Source organism: Anser cygnoides, chromosome 7 (genome assembly GCF_040182565.1).
Source record: "Anser cygnoides isolate HZ-2024a breed goose chromosome 7, Taihu_goose_T2T_genome, whole genome shotgun sequence".
NCBI classification, from domain to species: Eukaryota; Metazoa; Chordata; class Aves; order Anseriformes; family Anatidae; genus Anser; species Anser cygnoides.
Window position 1 is genome coordinate 7970049 of NC_089879.1, and position 24667 is coordinate 7994715.

At 39.5% G+C, this 24667-nt stretch overlaps 1 protein-coding gene across 3 annotated transcripts in view; it reads left to right on the forward strand.

The window, feature by feature from the left end:
* The window catches only part of GFRA1 (GDNF family receptor alpha 1), a 274556-nt gene extending 250330 nt beyond the window's left edge, over positions 1-24226 (forward strand). For 2 of the 3 annotated variants that reach the window (XM_067000421.1, XM_067000420.1), the window contains exons 8-9: positions 1915-1971; positions 4132-12311. In XM_067000421.1, the coding sequence (XP_066856522.1) occupies positions 1915-1971; positions 4132-4293 (219 nt within the window). In that variant the 3' untranslated portion in view covers positions 4294-12311. Of the gene's footprint in view, positions 1-1914; positions 1972-4131; positions 12312-24181 lie in introns of those variants that run through there. The other variant, XM_048060503.2, reaches the window with a different exon arrangement.
* The last annotated feature ends 441 nt before the right edge of the window (positions 24227-24667 follow it).

Genomic DNA, 24667 nt, shown 5'->3' on the forward strand with positions numbered 1-24667 from the left:
ATTTCAATGCAGTGTGTGTTTAGAATATAAGAAAATCAGGACGGAAGTCCAGTTTCTTCTTCTTTGCCCATCTTCTTGGCCAGTCAGTTAAGAGCTGAAATCTACCCACTTGCCATTAAAGGAAGTTTCCTAATCCGTGTGGAAACCACCACCACTGCAAACACAGCAGGAAGGCTTCACTGTGTTGCTGCTTCTTGCAGTAAGTTTACTTCAAGGCATTTCTTTTTCCATTTAGATAGTTAAATTTATGCTTACCATAACCACTTTAATGGTAGTAATTAGAAGAAAGGGAATGTAAGAGAGAGATTTCATGGAGGGTTTTTATTAATTAATTGAGCTATTATTTTATCATATATTTTAAAACTGCCAACATATATACAATATGCGTTCTTTCTATAGCTAAGCTGTCTCATTTAAATCCCAGCTGTTTTCAATTGTCTCTAATATATCTATTTATAAACAAAAAAGTATCATGAAAATGTTCTTCTTAATGAGAAGTTCAGTTCCTCCATTTGGATTCTAAATTCAGTAATTAGGTTGAAGAATAGTTTGTTTCCAATAGGCAGCATCAATGGCTCTCAGATACAAAATAAAATGGCCATACGTGGAACTGAAGTTTTGTAAGGTATAAAATCGAATGCTTAGCACTTCCTCGCATCATCTTTAATTCAAACCAGCTCTGACAAAACCAGTAGGATGCTGAAGTGTAAAATGCATGCAACACAGTGAGATTCAGATCTTCATTTTGTGCAGGGAATAAATTGGTAATCCCATGAAAACTTCCAGGTGGAAGTGTCAGATGTGCCCAGTGCAGTCAGTAGTTTTGGTGTGTAAATCCAAATCTGTGTGTGTGTAAATCCTGTGTGTGTGTGTGTAAATCTTTGGTGTGTAAATCCTTCTGTTACAAGATTTGATTGTACGTTTAACACTGGAAGGTCCTGTAAAAGAGTGCTGTTTATGTTTCTAGAATACAAAGAAAAAAATGATATTGAGATTACTGGAGTACTTACATCAACCACAGCACCATTTAGTAACAACATCTTCGGCACCATGGGGATTAGTATTACTATTATAGAAAAGTAGAAAACTACCGGCCCAGTCGTGTTCACTCGAGCAATGGAAATATTAAGCACCTTGTGTTGCTAGACAGAGTGTACACTATTGCTTTCATTTTGTGTGATGCTGCCACCTCAGATGTTTCTTACTTCAGTCAGTGTGGAGAGCACACAGCGAATGGATGCTCATTGTAAGACGTGGATGAAGATAAATCAAATTCATTTGGGGGGCTTTGATCATCAACAATTTTCATGCATTTAATAATATTCCATGTATAATTGTGAGCATAATGTAAACAAACAGCTCAATTTAACTTACAGGTATATACATAAAAGACATTAAATGTTCTGTTTATAGCTTTCTCTGCAGCAGCCATACAATATATTAAAACTATGCTCATGTTTTGGCAATAGCATGTGGAGAAATTACATACGTTCTCAAGGATGAAATACTCCTGTGTTATGTATTTTCCTAAAACTTAGAAATATAGTAGATTTTTTGTTATTACACAGCGGTATTATGGTGCTTTTTAACTGCCATATTTAATTTCTTCTCCTGAACATCCAGCATCATTTTTAAGGGGCCACAGAACATAACATGTTCTTTGCAGCTGGTGGCACTCAGCATTGTAATTACTGAGTACCCTTAGCTGACTGTTTTAAAGTTTTGTTGTAAATTCAAATCAGAATGTGAATGTCATTGGAAAACATGAAGTTACATTTTTAAAATGTATTCGCTAATCATGTGCAAATCACTGTCAAAATCATAGGAGTATGACAACCCCTGTGAATTTATCGAATTGTTTTGTGCTGCTGTATGTGTAAACGTACAGGGAATAAATTCTGCATTTGTTCATAGGCACAGAAGAAGCGGAAATCCAATGAATCTGTAGATACAGAGCTCTGTCTTAATGAGGTAAGAGTGCAGATCATGTATGTTTCATAGCCACAGGTGTGTCCCCTAATATAAAATTCTCAATGACTTCCAAGATTATAATGGGCTTACCCCACACTAAATTCTTGTTAGCATAGTTATGTTTGGATACTGTAAAGTATTAAAGATTGATCTTGCTCAGAAATCCAGAACTGGGCTCAAAGTGGCTTCTACTGACTTTGTATTTTAATAGCTGTACACGTTTAGGCAAATCCCATGGTAATTAATATTGTACCTATCATGTATAATTAGTTAATAATCTGTAGGAAACAAGATGATAAGGCTTTTAAAAATACAGAGAAACACACTGGACATCATTCTATGGCTAACAAAAATGAACAATTTCGGGCCTGAACTGATGTTCTCATCAGAAGACATGATGCTCAGAAGACAGACTGGTAGCCCCAAGAGACAAATAACCTTCCAGTGCTGTTTGACTACTCTGAGCCTGACCTCCAAAGCTCCATTTCAGACCTGAACATTACTTCGGTTTCCATGTCTGTCGGTCCATATCCTTTGTACTGAGTCTCTCAGGAAGCTTAATAATTAGTGAAGTACATAAATTAATTTTTACAATGTGAAAGACCAACTGTACAGCAAGGCCGATTGTAGTAGTATAAGCCACCAAATGGATGTGACCATATCTTCTAGGTTCTCCTTTGCTGATCCAAGTTTTACAGTGTTTCGAGACAATGGCAGTTCTGTAGCCCAGTTCTAATTCTTTACGTTCTGTTAAGAATTTCCTGTAGATACTAGAATAAAGTTTAATGACATGTGAAGAACCAAGGCTATGTTAACAGCATGCAGGAAAGTTAATGGATGCGTTGGCATCTCATGCTGGCTAAAGACCTTTCACAAGAAGGCCCGTGTAACTGTAGCTTGCTATCAGACTTGCTGGTCCACCTTAACCCACATCCTGTGACAGTTTCCAAAACACAGATGCTAAGGGTTGAGTATAAGATGAGAGAAAGCATATTGTGATAATTCCCTCAGTGCCTCCTAGTACATCCAACAGTTTGTAGCTCAAGGACTTCCAGCCAGCGAGAATCCTATCAGATGATAGCAAAGGGAGGGGGAATGGCATGGAGATCTCTCCAGGAGTTGTTCCCTGGCTTTGTAATTACTAATTTCTGTGGGAACTGATGCTCTATAATCATTCTTGGTATCTGCACTTCTGCATAGTTCTAGCTTGTACCTTGGCTGATTGGCTCTCCAGGATGGGGTAGGCTTGACCCCTCTGAGGAAGCTACATCCCTGAATGTTTTCAAACTCCGAGTAGGCAGGGTATGAGCAACTTTACTTTGAGTAGATTGGATTTAATGACCTTACTCAGAGGTGCCTTCCAGTCTAAATTGTTCCGATTCTGTGATTATACATGCATTTTATTTTTACTTTTTTAACTGACAATGATAAGCAATGAAAAATATTCTTTACACTTCCTACTTAAATAGTTCACTCTAATCTGGCAATCTATACTTGCCTATGCCTACTGCTTTATTATTGGTACCAAAGGATACAATAAATAATAAATAATAATCATAAAAATAAAAATAATAAATAATGAATAATAATAAATAAATAATGCCGCAAAGAGGGGAAGAGAGATTAAGAAAGAAAAAATTTAATAGGCTTGAAACCTCAATCTTTTCTGATCCCATGGATTAGATTTTATCTGTTGGCCTCCAGGAGTAACTTGTTATTGAAGTTGTTCTGTTGACTTTGCAGAACTTGCAGTTTCACTGGGAGTCCTGCGTTTGTGGGTATTTTTATTATTATTTTTTAAAATAAACTGGCATGATAAACACAGATGGCTAAAACAAATAGCCATGTTTAACAAGGGCAAGTTTTACACATGGAACCACTGTTAGAGATTTTTTTACTACGTTATTCCTTTTTTTTTTTTTTTTTTTTTTTTGAGTCATGCTATGCTGGTGCTATACATTAATGATATTTTTATCCTTTAAAATGTTGTCATTTCACTTCTGTTTTTATGCTTTTTAGATATTTCAATTTGTGACTGTGATATATAGGTAACTGTGGAGGGTGGCACATGAACAAACATGATGAATTTCATGATATAGATTTGAATATTTTGCAATGAAAATGTGTAATGGTGACCAAGGAAAGTGTTGTGTCTTGCAGAATGCTATTGGGAAAGACAACACAGCAGGAGTCTCCACCAGTCACATATCTTCGGAGAATTCATTTGCTCTTCCTACAAGCTTCTACGCAAGCACACCTCTCATTCTGATGACAATTGCACTCTCACTCTGTTTGTTCCTAAGCTCATCAGTCGTCTTGTAGCTGCATTACAAAAGGACGTGTAAAAAAAAAAAAAAATCTGTTTCCTGTCCTCTGTTGTTTATCTGGAATTCCAGGTCTGGGGGCTAAGCTGAGGCACTCCTGCTAGAACAGTTTCAGTCAGCTGGAATTTTTTTTTCTCTCTAAAAAAGCTTCTTGTGATATTTAGAGGCTTTGTGAAATACTTGGTGCAGTGCTACATTCCAAACCCAAAAGGCTTTTGGGCATGCAGTGTTTTAAAGAGACAGTGTGTAAATTTGCCTGTAAAGCGACCTGGTTGGATTATTTTAATAATTACATTAATTCTAGCCTTTACCCGAGAAGGATGGCAGTTTTCTTAAGATCCTATTTATCTCATTGAATAGTTTTGGTTTTCAAATTGATTAAACTTCAGACTATCAAGGATGCCAGGCTTTTGTCTAACGGTGAATGTTCTCTCAGAGAGTGGACTTCATGAAACTTCCTCATTTGATAAATTGCTACTGATGTTAAACTCTTTCAGTGTATTAGCATTTTCCTCTTTAAATGTTTATGTACTGTAAGTGATTCTGCGTTCCCTGCTGAGAAGCCATTATAATTCGCATACAGGTATAATGTATGTCTTTCAGTTAAATTCTCATAAAAATAGAGTGTGGCATAGAACTTTCTAACAGTACATTTATCTTTTAATTATAATCATCTAGCCTTAACAAGGGTGAAGATTCTTTAAATTAACAAGAAGCAGCCATTGTGAAAGCTTCATAAACATATATTTCTTTAAATTCATGGATGAGCAGTAGAAACAAGTTTTGCTACAGGAGTTCAGCTATACAGTTGCTGGTCTTCTCTGCTTCCGTTGTGATACTATAGTCCAGTTATTATATTTTTCTTAATAAAAAAGATACACAATTTATTTGCTCTACTAAAACAGCACTATCTGTTTATACATAGCTGATAGCGTCAGCTCAGAAAGTTACAGGAACTTCATGCCTTACTTCTCTTATCACAACATTGTAGAGGGAAAAGATGTAGTGGTACGATAACTGAGTTTTATTTCTGAGACGGCTAAAAGCAACACGGAAGGATGGTTGATCCAATTACAAGGCAGCATCATGCACACTCACCCATGTGACAGGCTTTTCTCATCATAGTAGTTCTTACTGCAGCCCATGGGATTGCAGGCATGATGTACTGTTTGCAAGACCTGTTCCTTAAACATTGTAGTGGTTTGGATGCCAGTATTGCCAGTATGCAAGATTTGAGCACTTTGGTTTTCATTCAGTGACGCTGACAGCCTCTGCTGGCTCATGATGGTTTTTCTGTGGTGTCTAGAAGGGATTCGTTAAAGCTTTAAGTGTCATCAAATAGGCAACGTTTCTCCTTAGGGCTGTCCTTATACCTTACTGTGATGGCTTGGTGACTGTTACAAGCAGTTATGTCTAAATGATCAACAGTAATCAGTTTTTGTTTTTCCTGGAAGTAGGAGATAACGTGACCAAGCAAAGAGTTCATCATGTTGAATTTTCATATTTACATTGAGACTCACACAATTGTGCACAGGCCTGCTTTGAAATGTCTGGATCAGTTATTTGCAATACAACTATAAGGTACAAATTACTGTTTTATAAACTGCAATGAAGTTTGAGAGTGTGCAAAGTACACATCTTACTAAGAGATTATTAAACCTATTGACAAGTTCATTTTTTGAGCTTCTTCTTAGCTAATAATAAACACTCAAATTCTAAAATTCACTTATGTACTCTTGATTATGGTCACATAATATAGGTTTCAAAGCACTGTGTATGTGATAGAATTCTAGGATGCCATGTGCCACTGAACATAACAAATTAGACAATATTACTTTTTAATTCTGTGCTGATAAGAAACTGCAAATTACTTTCAAAGGCATCAGAGCTGCTTTTGAAGAATATATAGCATATCATTACCAGCAAAGCCCATGTGGTTCCTGTTGCTCTTCTTGTGGAAGCTAATCAAATTATTGAAAACTAGTGACAACAGAAAAAAGATTATGAGATTCATGATTTAAAAAAAATAAATCAAATTCTTTTATGTCAAAAGGAACTGATAGTATAACCTATTGAAATGGTAATGAGCATAGTGTTATAATTCAAAAGTCTGACATTATCCAATTAAAAATATTTTCAAAACAAATTCATAAACATTACAATTATTAAATCCGTCTTTGATCCACAAAGCTTTCTTTAAAATATCATTTGTATTCAGCACATTAAACATTTTAAGCAGTATCAGGAATTTTAATAACCTCCCAGTATAGTGCATACCTTTTTGAAGATTTTATACATTTGGTTTGATTACAATATCTCTGTTACATTTAATACAAATTATTAGAGCTTTGACACTGTGTGATCCAGAATAAAAGCTGTTGATCACTTATACTGTAAACAACAACCTAATTAGCTTCTGATTACAAAAGAAATTGCTAGTTATCTGATTCAACGAGGGTTACCTTTCTTTGGAAATGCAATTACGGATATAGTAGAGGAAGAAATGGCATTTTATACAGCTAGCCATGTTACCACAAACAACACGGAGCACTCAAGCTTTCTTTCCTGTATAAATTAAAAGCATACTGAATTCTTAATTAAAAAAATAAATTGCTTATTAAACAGGCAAGAGGGAAAAAACCCTAAGAGTCTGACACTTAATGAGGTTTTACAGGCATCACCATGCAAATATTGGAAGATTTTTAGAAATTAGATGTGGCGTGGGTGATGTCAATTTAGCATGGTGACCTTGTCAGTGCAGTCATTTGCTACAGAACTGACGCATGCAAATTGTTTCACTTTTTCCCTTTCTGACCACTAAAATGCCATGTGTTGAGTGTTCAGCCAACGAACTAAGACCGGCTATTATATAGTATTTTAACACATTAATTTTATCAATGTACCAATAACATAGGATCTGTCCAAATACAGGATGTACATACAGATGACCTACTGTTTAAATGGTAAATTTAACCAATTCAGTTATGTTTAAATTAAATCATGGACTACCATAAACATTTACAAATCATCTTTTTCATTGAACGTAATAGAACAGACGTTGTCATTAGTATTATTAGTAGTGTGTATACACTGCCATGTTAAATAACCTGATTATTGTGTCTTATGTTCCTCCTTAAAAGTAGTACACAGAAAGATTAAATTCATTCTGAACTGAAATACATGGCTAATGTTCCAAAGTATTTAACATAGGTATTAATTCCACAAACTAGTTCAATGAAAGAGGCAACGAAGATGGGCCTTTCGGTGAAAATTATAATAATTAAGGCTTTCCTGTGCCCCTACAAGGGGACCAGTGCAGACAGTGACGTCCACCACTGTGCAGTGGTCCTGCACCCGTGTCTGTGCGGTGGTTTGGTCAGGAACAAGGAGCACAGACCTTGTTTCACTGACTTCTCGCTCAGATCCTGTCTGTCTGTAGGGGAATGGGGAAGGAGGTGTTGAGAGCTCTGCAGGGGCCATGCATCCATCTCCAGTGGGGCACTGCCACTTCCCATTGAACTCTTTCATTCCTACTGTGTCATTAGGAAGAATTAGGAGGAACAGGAATTCTTAATCATTTCAAAGCATTTGTAGACTCTGTCTGGAGACCTATTTCCAGATCATTTTCTTTTAATGAAGTTATATCCCAGTAAGACCCAAACTTTTGAAAACGAGGCTGTTCTGAGGAATGCTGCAGTTTGTCGGTAGATTGAAAACATGAAAATATACGCTACTTGCTAAGCCTATGTAATTAGGCTGGAAATGAAAAAAACAGAGAAGGAATCACCTTGAAATCTCAATCCAATCTTAATTTGTGTTTGTTGGCTTAATCACGATGATATTTCCATGGAAGAGAGATGGTGAGAAACCAGTGAAGACCAAAACTCAGAAGAGCTCCCTGAAGGGACATAAATTGTGTGTGTCAAGTGACATGAGTATCTCATACTTAGCACTGGGATTTGTTGAAATAGAAGAGCTGGATTCTGTTAGGACAAGAAACTCCATCAGAGCAAGCAGTAAAAGATGGAAGAATGAGCAGATATTTGTACAGCAATTATAACTTTTTTCATAAAATGCAGTTGTTTGTCTTCAACAACGATGTGGATCTACCTCATTGAAAAATACACATTCACTGACAGGACTTCTGCATTAAATCTGTTCTGGATAAGTTCATCTGAGCTTAAGGGGCTCCCAAGGTTGTTTTATACCCATAAGGTTATTCAGGTTCTACCTGATGTCCATGACATCAAATAGAAGTATAGTTGATTCTGATGAACTTGGCAGAGAAATTAATCCAGTGACTCGTTAAATATTTCTCATCTTTAAATATTTGCTTATTCTTACCAGCTCCATTCTTCCTATGACATTTCAATTAATGGCTATTTCAGCTTCTCCTTTCACTTTGGAAGGTCATTTTCTCCATATTCTACAGTTATCTACTTTCTCATAAAAGAAAAGATTTTTTCCCTCAGTGGTTTTGTTTGTTTGTTTTTTAATTACAGCCTCCTGTTCTGAGAAAAAAAAACAACTGTGGTCAGGAATATGTCTCTGCTGAACCACCAACACCTTTTCGGGGGGAGGAAATTGCAAGTTCCTATTTTATCTGTTTAGCACTAGTTTGACTAGTACAAGATAAAACATGAAGTTTCTATTCCCCAGATGGAATTTGAAATTTAGTTTGATACTGAATAAGGATTAAAAAGTTTTAAACTTTCACAATCTCTCAGAAATATTTAAATATTTTTAATGTATTTTCCACTTGGAATTTCAGTCAAATAGATAGTGTCACTAAATAGTATTTTTTTCAAAAGTAAGAAGTTTCCTTGTGAAATTTAGATGTGTCCATTTGAAGGTAAAAAAATCAGGGAGGGTGATGAATTCCCATTTTTTAATTCAATATTTTCTCCACTTTCATATACCTTTGTTTCATGTTTTCTTCATCTGGGTATGTTTGCCTTCAGGGGATGGTTATACTTAATAGGTATGTTAGATGCGGTCAGGTCAATAATCAGAAGCTAAATCCCGTAGCTCCTACTCAGAAGCTCAGTCTCTTTTAGCATTCATAAAAGACGGAGCAAGAAATTCAAGATGTAGCCTGCAGATTATCTGAAATTTAAAACAGCACAGACTCAAACAATTTCTCCATAGCATTTCTTATCGATATACACTGTGGTGTTATAATTTGGTGCCATCTAGACTAATCACTGAAGTTCTCTGAACACATTTGACCAGAGCAGCTGCAGTTTCTGCTGTTATACCTTTGCCAATAGCTGAGCTTTGTCATGTAAAGAGGCAGTTGCTGCCTGGATTACAGCAGCCAAACCTGATCTCACTTCAGCAAGGGTTGGTTCCCCTAACCCCATTTTCCCCTGCTCTTAGCAATTCCAACACACTCTAATTCTTTTGCACTACTTTTTAATCTCTCAGAAGGATAATTTCCTAGAAGTTGTATATGTAAGAGCAATTTTCGTCAAAATTCTCCTGTTAAAATACTACAATTGACTTTGTTCCTCGTGGACTTCTATACTACAAAGCATCAACTAGCCCTTAATCAGCACCTTCAGTCCTTATGAAACTAAGCAGCAGTTTGGGGGAATTGCCTTCCAGTAAATGAAGACATGCTTGTTTTTGGGCTTCCTCAAGCCACTCATTCCAAGAATTGATGGTATGAGTAAACAAACATGCATCGTGTTACATGGTGTCGTGGCAGTATGCTGCTCCCCATATCGGCTGGCTCCTGTCAAGCAGTTCACCAGTGTTGGCACCAAGAAGCAAAGTTCCTCATGGCTCCTTCTGCTGGACATTGCTTTGACAGTAGGAGAGGACATTCAGTGTCCTGCTGTTGTAAGTGCAAAAACATCATACCTTATATTGATGTATTACTGTGTGAAATACATCCCCGGCCCCATTCCCCCTCCTAAATCCATTCGCTCAGTCTGCTGGGAAGCACCAAAGAGCTGGAAATGGTTGGCTGATGCCCACAGCTCTCAGTATCAGTCTCAGTGACCTAAGGCCATCTCAGGTCAGTGGTTATCTCTGTCCATTTCCTACTGCCTGTTTTGTGGCCAGTCGCATAAACGCAGTGCCACAGTAGGCACTAACTGGCAGCAGCATTCTGGCTGGCTGCAGATGCTCTCGCAGTACAGGAGCAGGTATGGTGGCACTACCTGGTCTGTACTGCACCTGGTCTTTGTGGCTTCTTCATCTAGTCAGTGTGAAGTTCACTTAGACCCCGCCTAATAAATCTTAGAGCTACAAGCACGCCACACCAGGTTCACTAGCTCCAGCTCTTTAGCTAGCTGGTCCACATAGAGTAAGAAGTTGATTTTGACCACTGCATTTGTCTTTAGGTAGGAAGCTTAAAAGGTACAAAAGCTGAACCTCAAAGATTTACTGGACCACGGGGAGACATAAACTCCTTCCAGCACAGAAGCCAGCAAATCTGCTGAAACTATGGCATAATTTTCAAAATAAAATTAAACATCATGGTCCTCTCCTAAGAATGCTTATGGAAAAGGATATACATGACATAAGGTAACATTTGTCAAAAACAGGAGAAAGTCTGAAGATGTAGAAATTACTGGAACCACTGTTCATTTTAGGAGATACTGCAGGGAACACACTGCTAAGAAATAGAAATATATGTCCTGGTGGGTAGAAGGCAGGTAGAGAAATCATAGTTTGTGGTTTTTTTTGACATTGTGATTTGGCCCATGGAAACTATTGCCCTTTTAAGAGGTGAAGTAATTCTCACGGGAGTATGCTACCCGAAACACAGCTGATGGGAGCACAGCATCGCCTTCCCACACCTCAAGCAGGGTCACTGGTAATGACTGTGTGCTTTGGGGTGGGACAGGCACGTTAACCCTTAGGTGAAGTTGATTTGAGAAGGCTGTTTGTAAAGATTGATAGAGGTTGAACAGAGCCCTGCGGTGGATTGCATCTGGCAGTTGGGAGTGCACAACCCAGGCTGAGCTGAGTTTATAAAGAAACTAGGAGTAACAATTGAAGGAAAATATGGTCTTGAATTTTACATTGCATCCTCTCTGGGAAGGTCACAGCAGAAGTGAGGGATAAAACCAACCTCTTAACACTTACCGATACCTTTCACTGTTTCTGGGTAAGAAAACATAAATAAGTCCTAAAGGTAGGCAGTGGAAGAAATCACTTCAAAGCCCTGCAACACAGGAGATTTAACTGGTGGCAATTATTAATCTCCATCTTCTCCCCTCCCCCAGAGTTATTGCCACTGAGTTTGCTTAACAGGGTTTGTATGATGTTTTGTGTGGCATTACTTAGTGCTGAAATGGTTAGCTGTGATTAATGCTGTTCATGCTGGGAAGGTGTATGTTTCTTTCACTTGAGGATATGTCTAAGTTTGCATTTCTTTTGTGTAAAGTGCATGTTGACAAGAGCTGCAGCGAAGAGGAAATAGCACGGGAAGGTTCAGGTATAAGTAATTTTGGTTAATAAAGGGATTCATTGTGGGTAGGCAGAAAGAATGCAGGTAGGGGAGGTAGGGGAAACTGGTACCGTTTGGACCCAGGAAGACTGGCATTCACTGTGAACTGAGGATATCCAATGTTAGCATTTTTTGTTTGTTTGTTTTTTCATTTTTTTTCCTTTCTTTTTCCCAAATTATCTGCCTAGAACATGCTTCCATTTTCCGGAGGAAATTCTTACACAAATAGTTACCTTCTTGTGTAAATTCTATGTTGTCTTACGGATTTCTGTACATCTCACTGCAGGTTATGATGTGTCAGGTCTTCAGTCATAATGGCTGGTAATTTGTTGTAAAAAAAATAAAAACACTGTTCACTTGTTCCTGTTGACTTAGACGTTGCTCTAAGGACATTGCTTTTTGGACTGTTCACACTTCAGAAGTCAAGTCATGATGTTTGGCATTTTCTGTTAGCATAATTCTCCTGCATTACTGTTGTACATATCCAGAAAACAATCCCTCTCAATAAACATTATTCTCTTTTTTATTAAAAAGCATGTTTTTGTGAGAAAAAATTCCTGGTTGTTTGTTCTGTTTTGAATTATACAAAAGAAAGGAAGCTTGACTGGCAAGAAAAAAAAGGAAAAAAAAAAAAAGAAAACAAGCTTATTAAAGGTTGAGCTCATTGTTCCCTGTTGTTTTACAGTCCACTATGATCTAAGAAAATAAGAAATAAAGCTTTTCCCTTTAAGTATCTGTGCATTTGCTTGCTCCCTAGTCTTTTTGTGCTAGTGAATGTGGCCTGCAAAATGACAATGAGCAGGGAATATCAGATGGAAATGATGGGGAGACGGGCACGAGAGTGGCCAGCTGGCCCTATTCATACTTGCTCTCTCTCTGGCACGCAAGCACGCCTCCACGCCCACCCCAGCCCTTCTGCCCTGTCAGGCCAGAAGCAAAGGGCTGGTTCCTGTTGTCACACATGGGAGCAAAAGGGCTGCGAGGGCTTCGAAGACAAAAGAGTCTGGGAGGGGGGTATTTTAGGGAATGCAGAGCGTGCTGAGGGGGGAGGCAAGGCTCAAAGGCTGAAAATGCTTTCCTAGCTCGCACAGCAGGTTGCTGTCCTGCATGTTCACCATCACGTTTGGGCAGCTCTGGACAAGAGCTGCGTGGGGTGATGCAAGCCGGGCAGATGTTAGCTGTCCTGGCACTGCTTGCAGCTCAGGTGGTCGTGGCATTAGGCTTTCCCTCTTTCTCTACGCTGTCACTCACTCTGTGAAGGAAGAGAACAAGGAGGGAGGAGCAGAAGTGAAGTTTCCCTCTGGGAGGTACAGCTCCGAGATGCGCTCGCCGAGCAGCAGCCTCCCCGGGGACAGCTGACCCCAGCTGGATTCGCCACCACCAAGCAGCATCTGGTGCACGACCAGATGGGTTCCTTTGTGTACGTGGTCTGTGGGTTTGATTTCTAGGTTTTGGTTGGCTGATTTAGTTTTATTTTAAGTGTTACTACTCACAAACAGCCTCCCTTTGATAATTTCCCTGTGGGTTTAGGTAAGTTAATGCCACGGGCCTGCCTAGACGGTGTACAAACAGAAGGCAGTGTGCCACACTGCCCATCTTCCATGTGTATATATTACGCTGTCATTAAATAACGATGGCATCAGGCTGTTGGTGTGACAGAGGGGACCAGTGTCCTCAAATGAAATTGGCATTCCCTCCTCACTGGCGTGGATGATATGTGTTAAACAAGCAGTGCCCATCACACCCAGCAGTTTGGCTGACTTTTGGTAGGGATGTTTGTAACGTCACTCTGTCGTCTAGTGATGGCCAGGTAAGTAGCATTATATTATTTTACTGGCATTTATAGAATCAGTTCAGTTAAATCGGCTGAGTTACACAGAGCATTTTGAATGACCCCCCTGGTAAGCAGCTGAATAAAGCGGGTTGACATCATCAAAGCGAGTGTGTGATAGACACAAAGAGAGGGGAAAACAGCCAGCTTGCCATTAGCTTTCCTAGAGGTGCAGTTCCAGTGTACCATTAAACCAGTGGATGGTCTCAGCTGGCTAGGACATGTATTTTAAAAGGTGGTCTTAACCATTTATCCTTGAGCCATCACTTTCCAAGCGTGCTCCTGCAGCTCTCCAAACCACTCTACCTAAGCAATCGGCCAGCCCTGACACTTGTGCAGCTTCTGTGTGTTGGCAACAAAACCTGTCTGGGTTATTGTCTGTCTCATGCTGGATTCTGTTTTACATTCAGAGGCAGGAGTATCATTTCCCGAAACAATTTTTGGTAACAATAAAACCCAATTATTTTGGTGATATGCATGTCTTTTTTGGACTTGAATACAGATTACACCCCCTGATTCTGCATCACCAAATTTTTTAACTGTATTAATTATAGAAAACTGCACAGCAACAGCCAGGAACAAGCCAAAATAGGAACCGGGAAACACTGCTTCAATGTAATTCTGCAGAAGGTTTTATTTTGTTTCTTGTTGTTTTCTTACTTGGTTTTTCAAAAGTGATGCTAGAGAATATGTTGCTCTGAGGTAGGAAGCATAGTTCACACAGTCTTTAATAAAAAAACCCACAACACACACACACAAAACCACGCAAAACAATGTTTTGTAGCATCAAAAAATAAAGACTGGTAGTCAATTGTTTTGGAAGGACCTGGCATTCAAGCTTCTGAATTACTATCGTGTATATGTTCAGAAACGTAGGGCAACATCCCACAAACACTGTCAGTGGGGTTGGCTAAGCAGACGGTATTTACCTCTGGGTTTGCAAGCATGCCACATACCTCCTGATTTCAAAGGAGACATTAATGAAAACATCTTAAAGAGAGGCAGTTGGCTGTGTGTGTCACAAAGTACCCCCCCACACACAGAGATACACAAGCATAAAAATAAAGCTATGTTCACCAAATAACTGCTAGCTTCCTTCTGAACTGGAAAGGCCTTAAATGCAGTATTAACCCTGCTGACCAGTGATATTTGTCTGTTTGTCAGAGGTCAGAATCCAGTGGCTAAAAATACAGTTTAGCTTGTATTTGTCTGCAAAACAATATTTGTCAATACCGTAGTGCTGAGCTTTCAGCAGATCAATGGCTGTACATAGCTCACTACCCGAGGGCTTTATTATTAATACAAGTGTAGGTAGGCTAAGTATTGAGTGACATTATTAGAAAGGCATTGTCCTTCCCTAGGTGACTTTGATTTATGTTAAATGAACTTAAAGCCCTCTAACGCTTAGCCAGGCATCTGCTTGAACTTGTGAGAAACTTTATTTCCTGCTCTCCCCATCATGGGAATTGTACCTGCAATAATCTAAGGAAGATTATTAAAAAATAGTTTTGGAGTGCTAGCAATTTGGGTTAGCATTTAGAAAATGTTTATCTTCTTGACAAAAGGCTAAATTATCTCCCTTCAACCTCAGCAGTGGGATGGGATTAGACCAATTTGTGAGAGGCTCCAGAACCTTTTTCCTCCTTAAATTTAGTACATGGCACTGTAGAATAATTGACTTAGCATGGTGACTCTGGTTTAAAGAAGCATCTGATATCACAAAAAGAATGAAGTACATGTAAATAAATATTTGTTGCTGAAGCAGGAGGCTTCTCCACTTACAACCTGGCACATGTGTTGCCTCGGACATTGTGCACAGATGTCGTACTGCCACGTGGGTTTGACCAGAGGTTGCTCGCAAGGCTCCTCAAATGCCACCGCTTGCTACAGCCCCCGTGGGCACCAGAAGCAGCCAGATGTTAGGCTGAGGAAGATGCTTTCCAGGCATGCAGCTGGCCACAGAAGCAGTTGTCCTATTGGGTTTGGTGGTGCCCAAGTATCTGACATCTGATTAGGGAGCTGGCTGTACTGTGTTGGGCTCTTGAATAATATTTTAGCCTGATCTCATAAAAGGAAACCTGTATTAAAAAAAAAAAAAAAGAGATAACTAGCTGCATATAATGGCCCTTGTTGCTAGCACAGTAAGTATTGCTGTGAGATTTCCTTCTGAAGAGAGTGTATACATGCATATTTAGATTAAATATCTTTTACTAGTTTTGATAATAAATGAGACAATCTTGTGTTTACTTGAAATGTAGTAGTGAGAGTATTAAAAATGCCACTCAGTATAGAATATTTTTCTGCTGAGGAACATAAAATTTGCGTAGTCAGGGGGTTTCTTGTGTGATTACAGAACATGTACACTTGAAAACAACTTTCAACACCCAGTGACATTAATTTCACTTGACTTCATGTCTTAAGGTCAAAAACATTAATCAGCACTTCTATCATTAGCTCAGTTTCCTTTTCTATTAAGTGATTATGATCACTTACTATTAATGAGTCGTGAAGTTTTAATAAATTTTTGCTAGTGTGAAATTGCTAAACAGTAATTATGGCATATCCTGTATGGATGGTTTGTTCCACAATGTACATTTTGCTTAATGTTGGTCAAAAACATCTACAAAAAAAACAACTGAAAATAATTAACTAGTTATGGCTGAGGATGTGGAATGGCCTTTTTCACCGCATTTATAGTCAATAAAAAGACAAAGCAGGTCTTTTTTTTTTTTTTTTTTTTGTCATTGCTGGAATTACTGTATTTCTGGACCTTGTGACTTTCGTCGTTCTTTATATGAAATGGCACTACCAAGGCTGCTTACAAAAGAGGAGATGAAAGAAAATATCACATCTTTTAAGAGCTATTGTTTTTACTTGTGTTATAAGTCTACCGCTCTGGCATTGAAACAACAAGGTTAAAAAGCAAAAGCCAGACCTTTTCAGCTAATACAGAAGAGAAATAACACAGCAAGTCCCATTGCCAAAAAGTAATGTCTGAATACTGGCTTGGCTTTCCTGTAGCTTGCCATTACTCAGAGGCACATCTAAACAACCAATGCCAGATGCTCATTTGGAGCTTGGATGAGGTTTTTATTGGTTAGCTGACTTTTTTAAACACTCGTCAACCAGGAGCTGGGCTATCAGTGGCTGACTGACTGGAAGGTAGGTCTGAACACTGAATATATCAGGAGGGTATACTAAAGAAAACAAACGAGGTTGCAGAGATAACAGTTTCTCAGCTAACTGCCCCCCATTCCCAATTTCCTGGTTTACTGACATCCGGGAAATTTGTTGAGAAGACAACTACGTCTGATAAAGCCACTACAGATGTACTGCCTTTTGCACCGATGCCTAATTTCCTGGACCACCCAAATGGAGGAATAAAGTCAACAGAGCAACACTAACTTCACTGAACACTATTTCAGTAATATTCCTCCCATCTCACAGTAATTGAGTCCTTAAAAAATGTAAGATAAATTCTTTTCAGAGTTAGTTGCTATACTGGTTCCCCCATGAGTGGAATGGAAGTTGTCTGCCCTTTTTTGAAACCTCTCCGGAGTAGTACTGCCCATTTTCAATAAATCTCATCAAAGTGGTGCTGAAAAATTGGGGATGGTTCTGAGAACAGCCGTAAGCGTGATTCTAAGACTCCGTGAAAAGCATGACTAATAGGCAATGTCTAACAGTGCAATCTCACCCCCAAAATGTTATGTATTGTCTTGAACACTGGTTGTAAGTACTTAACAAGGAAGAGAAATTAAAAAAAGAAATAGAAAGTTTTCCATCTGATAAACAAAGCTTTAACAAGGCTGGATGGATAGGCATTAAATCTAGACCAATTCAAAATAGAAAAGTGTCACAGTTTTAGCAGAGAAGGGAAGTAAACATAGGAAGAAGTAAAAAAAAGATTTGTACTGTGTTCTATGCCATTGAACACAATCTTTAGATCCAGACAAGGTGTTTTTCCCAGAGAAAAGCTGTGTTCAAAGAAGAATGCAGGAAAGTCCTACAGCTTGCACAGTGCCAGAGGATGGCCTTTTGGTCTCTAATGGATAAACCCATTTCTCTAATATATCTTTCTGTAGCGTTCAGAGTTGCCAGTTAGAGATGTCAGCACAGTCTTTGCACTGACTTTGAAGATTCTTTGTATTCTCAAATGGAAGAATGAGACACTACTCTTGTTAGTTCAGCCATGGAGCAGTCACAGCTGATCTCAGCTAAGTGCACATGTGTATGTGGGAAGGTTAGCATTATGTGGCTGTGCAAAATGTCTCACACTGGCTGACTTGTGTGCTGGAGATGGATAATACCAGCATGGTGCACTCAGAGATACTGCTACAAGTATTCTGTCATACCACCCTAGAATCGAGTGGCATGATTCACAGCTGCATTTCAATTCAAATCTAAAGTTCATCTATCAGAAACTGAACAATGCTATGGTCTTCGCTTTCCATTAACGAAATGGCAAACGCCCTGGCTCAGTAGAAAAGAATGTCTAGAATAGCACAGGGTTGAATAGACGTAAAAAATAAACTAACCAGCTTCTAATGTCTTCAGCAAAAGCTGTGGCACCATAAATAGCCATTCAGTCCAAAGTACTCTGTTGCACCACACTGCTGGGACAAGGTCATAACTTTATGGGTAGCTGAGTGACCATCTGTCCTTGCAGACGTTAGAGTACCATGTCCTTGGAGAGTTATAAAGCACTATCCTTCCTTACTGGAGGAGCTGTATCACTCACCGGCAGCGACTGGGATCCCTGCCTGTGTGACTTGTACTAATCTAAGGAAGATTATTAAAACATTAATTCACATCTCTTGTCTTCATCTTCCTGGCTTGATTCTCACAATGTTCATTACTAGGTAATGTGCAGTTATATCATCTAAGTTTTATAACTCTCTGAGGATACTTTGGGTCAAAAATGAGCCTGAGATTCCAGGGCACAAGAGAAATATAATTTTTATTTGAAGAAACAACAAAGTGTAGGGAGAATTATGACCAGCAAAAGTCATCATAGCCAAGTATCTACTGAAAGCAATTTTACTTTAATTGCACCTGAAATTGACAGTTTCTTAATATGTAGAAAGGCCAGTAATTGCTTTGTGGGGATTTGCAAGGAGAAACTGAACAGTGCCTTGGATACATGCACTGTATAGGATTACTAGGAAAGCCCAGCCACGCATAGAGGGACATCCAGTTAATTTAAACATGTGGTAATTCCTATAATCAAATTTGTTGTATAAAGATTAAACCATCTAAAGAATGAGGGGGTGATTGGATCATCAGCACCTTTCCTTCGTTTATTAAGGGCACCACCACTTCTCAGTAATCGTGACTGGTGCTATTACAACAGAGCGTGTTCCTTGCTCAGTGGGTGAAGCTCATGATAAAAGTCATGTTTGTATAGCCATGCTCTGAAAATGCCTACCCCCTACTATCTAGGGAAAATGCAGGCTCAATTCAGTTCTCAGGATTGGCAGAGGATGAGTAGGGGGTTCAAAACACTAAAATTGGGCTTGGAAACTTAAAGCATTAATGGTGAGGGAGGTCTAGGCACACATGCCTTTGAAAGAAGTAGCACAAACACCTCTCTGAGGCAGTGGACAGATGACAGGACTGCTTTTCATCCATATGTAAAAGGAGATCATAAATATGATAGTTCTTTAATGGAAAGTAGTCACTGGCCATATGGTCATGTCTAGCTAGGGGTTAGATTGCTTGACCAAGCAAGTGATGCTAAGGCAAAGTCAGAGCTTGTTTAAAAACTCATTCCTCACTTTTGACGAGGGTTTGTGTTGCCAAACCCACTGTTTCCTCTCTGTACGCCAGCTTCTGTCTATTCTTTTTGTGGGCTTGTACTCAACTACTGGATGGCAGACTATCTCTAAGTTTAAAATAACAGTATATATGCTGTAAATTCACTTTTTAAAATAGATTTCAAGTAGATGATATTCCCTATGCTTGTTCAGAGAAAAAGCTCTTTATTTTAATCTCCTTCAGTTTTGAAACACTTTCAGTCCATTAGAGCAACATAAATACAAGACAGAAAACAATAACAGGCTACAAATCAATATGTTTGCACAGCCAGACCTAAATAAATATGATCCAATTGCTGACTTGAAAAACAGAATAGTCCAAAGGTTCCAGAGCAAAATGCCAGTGATGAAATAACTTTCAGCTGTGTGCAAGAAACCCTGACCCTCTTAGCAGGTGGCATACTCAGTACAGTGTGTTAGGAAGGTGTTTGTCAACAAAGAAGGCCGATCTTCTGTTAATGGAAGAGTTAAAATTTACCCTGGTGTGAAGTGGGCATGGCTCGGTGTTTTTGTGGAGAGTAAGCTGATACAGTGGGCTGTTAAAAGGCATGAGACATGTTCACTTCAAATATTCACCAGTGATTTCTCATGAAGCAAGCATTAGGCTTAGCAGGAACTTTATAAATAATACATAATAAAACCATAGTCTTCAGCCTGGAAATTGGTACTAAGCATACAGTCATAAATATACACACTATAATCACGTGCGATCAGTATGGCTGCAAGGGAATCTCAGAAAGCCCATAGGAAGTGACAAACCAGAAAGAATGACAATCTCTATTCATTTTGCCTCGTACATCTTTCTTACATGTTTCTGCTCTGCAGCTGATTTTGTAATAGACAGCAGAGGATGCTTCAGAAGATTATGCTTCAAACACCTGGGAAAGAAAACCAAGAAAAAAAGAGTGTTTTGTTCTATTTCAAATTATAAGCAATAAAGTCCATTGGACTGAAGCCCCAAGTAGCAATTTAAAGTTCAAGTCATTTTATATCATGATTTTCCTTTCTTGCTTAGAGTTAACATTTCCTGCTCCTACCACAAATTAACATTTTATTGCATCAGTAATGGGCACAAGTGTAGGAAGGGATACGCACATGAAAAAGGGGCAAAAGGCAAAGCAGGCATGAGAGGAATAGCTGCTCAGCGCTTCTGGGCAAGCAGGTACAGCCTGCTCTTATATATGCTGTTCAAATTCATGTTTGCGCCTTCTTCTGTACAATAACAATATTCTGCTCAAGAGTAGGTATTTCACAATAACAGTTTATAGAGCCCTTAGACAAAGTATGTAAGTACTCATCATAATAATTGTTGTATTTGGAATAAGTGACTTATGTATGAAACAGAGAATTTTTTATTATCTCATTGGAGCCCTGTTTCTCTTAGAAAGGGAGGACTAAAAAGCCTGTTCCATCAGATTCAGGGTTCAGGGCCCAAAGACAGTGAGCTGGGGCATCATCTCTCTCCCTGGTGCAGTTGCCCCTGCTCAATTTTTGCTGTGGATAAAAATAAAATACAGTAAAACAAATGGGTTCCCGAGGGCGAAAGTGCTGGACTGCCCCATGCATATTTATGCACCTAACCTTTACATTTGATAGGTTCTAACACCACCATTTCCTCCACAAAATATAAAGATTTCTTCCAGGATGCCCCCTCAAAAGTGAACTTAGTGATTCAGTTATTTTCAGCAAAATAATGAAAAGGACTTATAGCTTTTAAATCTAAATGGTACTTACAATATTCATAAGATCTCGTTAGTGTTAAGGCACAACTCTACCTTTGTATGCTTATCCAGCTGTCTTGAGAGGCAGGAAAAATGCTGTTAAATCAATTTTATGGATGATGAAATAAATGCACAAACAGTCTAAATAGGGATTAGATTGAAGTTAGAGCCAGTCCATCAGAAAGTGATGAACATCTACTCTCTGCACTGCCTAATCCCGAAGATGACTGAATTCAGTCAATGCCTTCATTCTGAACCCCAGGGCTTGTCAGACACATTTGCATGCTCAGAGTCTCCGTGGATGGGGCAGAAAGGCTCCTGTCTCTCACACAAAGTGCTATCACACCTCAGGGTTACACAGAAAACCACCTCAATTTACCCCAGGTTCTCACTGGGGCAGAAAGAATTACTACACCCCCTGACAGAGTCGCTGCCCAGCTTTCCTGCAGGCCCCCTCAAGGTACTGGCAGGCCGCTGTAAGGCCTCCCCGAAGCCTTCTCTTCTCCAGGCTGAGCAACCCCAACTCCCTCAGCCTGTCTGCATGGGAGAGGTGCTACAGCCCTCTGAGGCCTTGCGGCTCTCCTCTGGACTTGCTGCAATATGTCCATGTCTTTCTTGTGGTGGGGGCCCCAGAGCTGAACACAGAGCTCCAGATTCGGTCCCATGAGAGCAGAAGAGAAGGGGACAATCCCCTCCTTTGCCCTGCTGGCCACGCTGCTTTTGGTGCAGCCCAGGGTACGGCTGGCTTTCTGGGCTGCAAGCGCACATTGCTGGCTCGTGTTGAGCTTCTCATCAACCAACACACCCAGGTCCTTCTCCTTAGTGCTGATCTCAATCCATTCTCTGCCCAGCCTGTGTTTGTGCTTGGGATTACCCCAGTCCATATGCAGGACCTTGCACTTGGCCTTGTTGAACTTCATTGTTTAACTCTCAGAGAAGTGTGCAGGCATTCTGGAGCATGACCCAGTGAATGCAGTGAATAGGTACTACACTTTCTTCCAAGCTTTTTACACCACAGACTTTCCTAGGCTAGTCTTGCCCTTTAAGTACAGTAGATGAATCATCATTTGAAAATCTTTGTGTACTCACATATATTTTGTCAAGACCTCATCTGATGCCATTGCTGCTTCAAGAAGTCCTTCTGTGTTTAACAGTGCAGTTCAGATCTGTGTAGGGTAGCAATATGCCAGTTAGCTTGATGGGGACTGTTCTGGATGCTCTGTAACTAACATGTATGGTAGCCCAAAACAGTCATAACTAATGCAAATGCTACACTTTGTTGTACAAATATTTTCTTAGTGACTACCAGACTCTTGAGATGCATCAAGGCTTTGGCTGTATGTCCATGATTTTTCCTTCATGGAGAAATTGCCCTCGTTCAAATGACCATTGTGACCACACTGGGGCAATCCCCACTGTAAGCAAGAGGGGATGCAGTCTTTCCTAGTGGCGCTCATCTTGATTTCAGTAAAGCAGAGGTGTGGCAGCATGCCCAAACCATCCGCATCATTCACAGAAAACAACATATTACATTTCTGGGAAGTTCTCGATATAGTGGGAGGCTGCCCTTTTGTTCACAGGTCATGAATTTACTATCCCACTCTGCAACACAGAAGGTTATTAGAACAATTATTTCCCTTCTGTTCATTTAATGAAACCACTCATCAGGAATAGTTAATTAAAAATCCATCCTTTGAACTCTCAATTTGGAAAAAGAAAAGAATTCCAAGTAGTTTAGCTCTCTCAGGAAATGAGGCGAGATGAAAGGAGTACAGGCATGTTATGGAAATGCATTGATAAAGGACCTGTGGGACAAATGAAGTCATCAGTCCAAAGAGAGAAGAATCAGTGAGCAAATTCCAGAGAGCAGATGATTTTGGCTCAGGTTTGAGCCATCTTAAATGCTTCTAATCTTCAGAGAATAGACATTCAAAGCTAGCTGAAAGCCAGATCTTCTCCTAGGCTCCTGGTGTCATTAGCCACTTCTGAGAATCCAGGCTTGTTCTGCTTTCTTTGCCTTCTTACCTCTGCCTTTTCCTTTTCTTGGGCTTTGATTCTGTCATTTTAAGGCTGCAGCTTCCACCTGTGAGAATGCAACTGGGAGTTATGAACATCATTTCTCAGAAAGCTCACCAATTTTTCTCCACTAGAAAGACATGAATATACTCATTTTCAAATGGAATCTGGAAGTGATGCTATTCACGATAGTCAAATCAGGCCTAGAAACCCAACCTTAATGATATGACAACTGTCAGAAAATTCTTTCTACCCTCACTAATGGAAGTAAATAGACAAACAGTCATAAAACTATATAATTTGTAAGAGATGAAATGCTTTCTTAAACTTTGCAACTAAGAAAGAGAAAAATAATGCAAACAGAAGCAGAAACAGAAGGTTGCTAATGGGCTTATCTCTACAATTTCTGTTGGGAAGATTAAATTTAGCAATATTCTCCTTGTGAAATTGCTTCCTCTCTCTGCCAGTAATTTTCATAGCATGTATCCCCAGGTATGGCTTTTTTCTGATTAAAAAAGTGCTTGCTGACTTTGGCCAATCTGTTGATCAATAGATGCAGCCTCAATAGCTCTCAGTCGTCACCTTCTTGTCCTGAGTGGAAACTGAGGGTCCATCATTCAGCCATTCATTCAGAGTCAAGTCAGCCCCAAATTGCAACTGATTTACCTATGAATACAGAACAAACAGACCCAAAAAGATGTGACCTTCATCTATCAAAACATCTACCATCTGGAGACGATAAATGTGTGATCCTTCCTAGCACAAGCTTCAGCACAAGCATGCAAATTGAAGTCAATCTTGCTAACTTGGTCCTAACAAGGTTCAACAATGTTTATTAAGATCACTGTTAAAATTACTGGTTACAAGCCTTACAAGCTGGAAACTGAGCCATGATATCCATTCATTTGCCAAATATATATATATATATATATATAAATAAATAATGAGAGGAAAAAAAAACTTTTAAGAAAAGTTAGCTGATATGCTGATATAATAGTCTGTTCCCTTTCTATTTGACTCCCCTATTTATGATTTCTCAGGTCTGTGTACAACTCCTCCCTTCGCTGTAGTGTGTTACATGTGCCCAGACGTCTTGTGTTTCCCAGCAGTGCCTCCAACTCCAAGACACCGTAAGATGAACAGTTGAATTCGGTAACACAGATGTACTCCCCAGGAACGCTGTGCCATGGATTGCCTTAGGAATTTGTTCTGCACTCAGCTTTGTAGTAAAACACATACGCTCATGCACATGCGGCTCAGAAGATGACACCAGGCTGCATGCGGCGAGACCTGGGTCATTGCGCTGCATCCCGGTTCAGCAGCACACCCAGCCTCACAAGTCCCCGCTCCCCAGCTGCTCGCCCTGCGCCTCCCCTCCTGACCCCGCCTGATGTGCCTCACTTGTGTCATCACGGGTGTTTGTGGAGCTGAACCGTAACCTGGATTCCTGAAAGGAACGGCCTGAAAATAGCTGTTAATAATAAACAGTTGTATCAACACAGCTGAGGGGTGATGAACTGCATGGC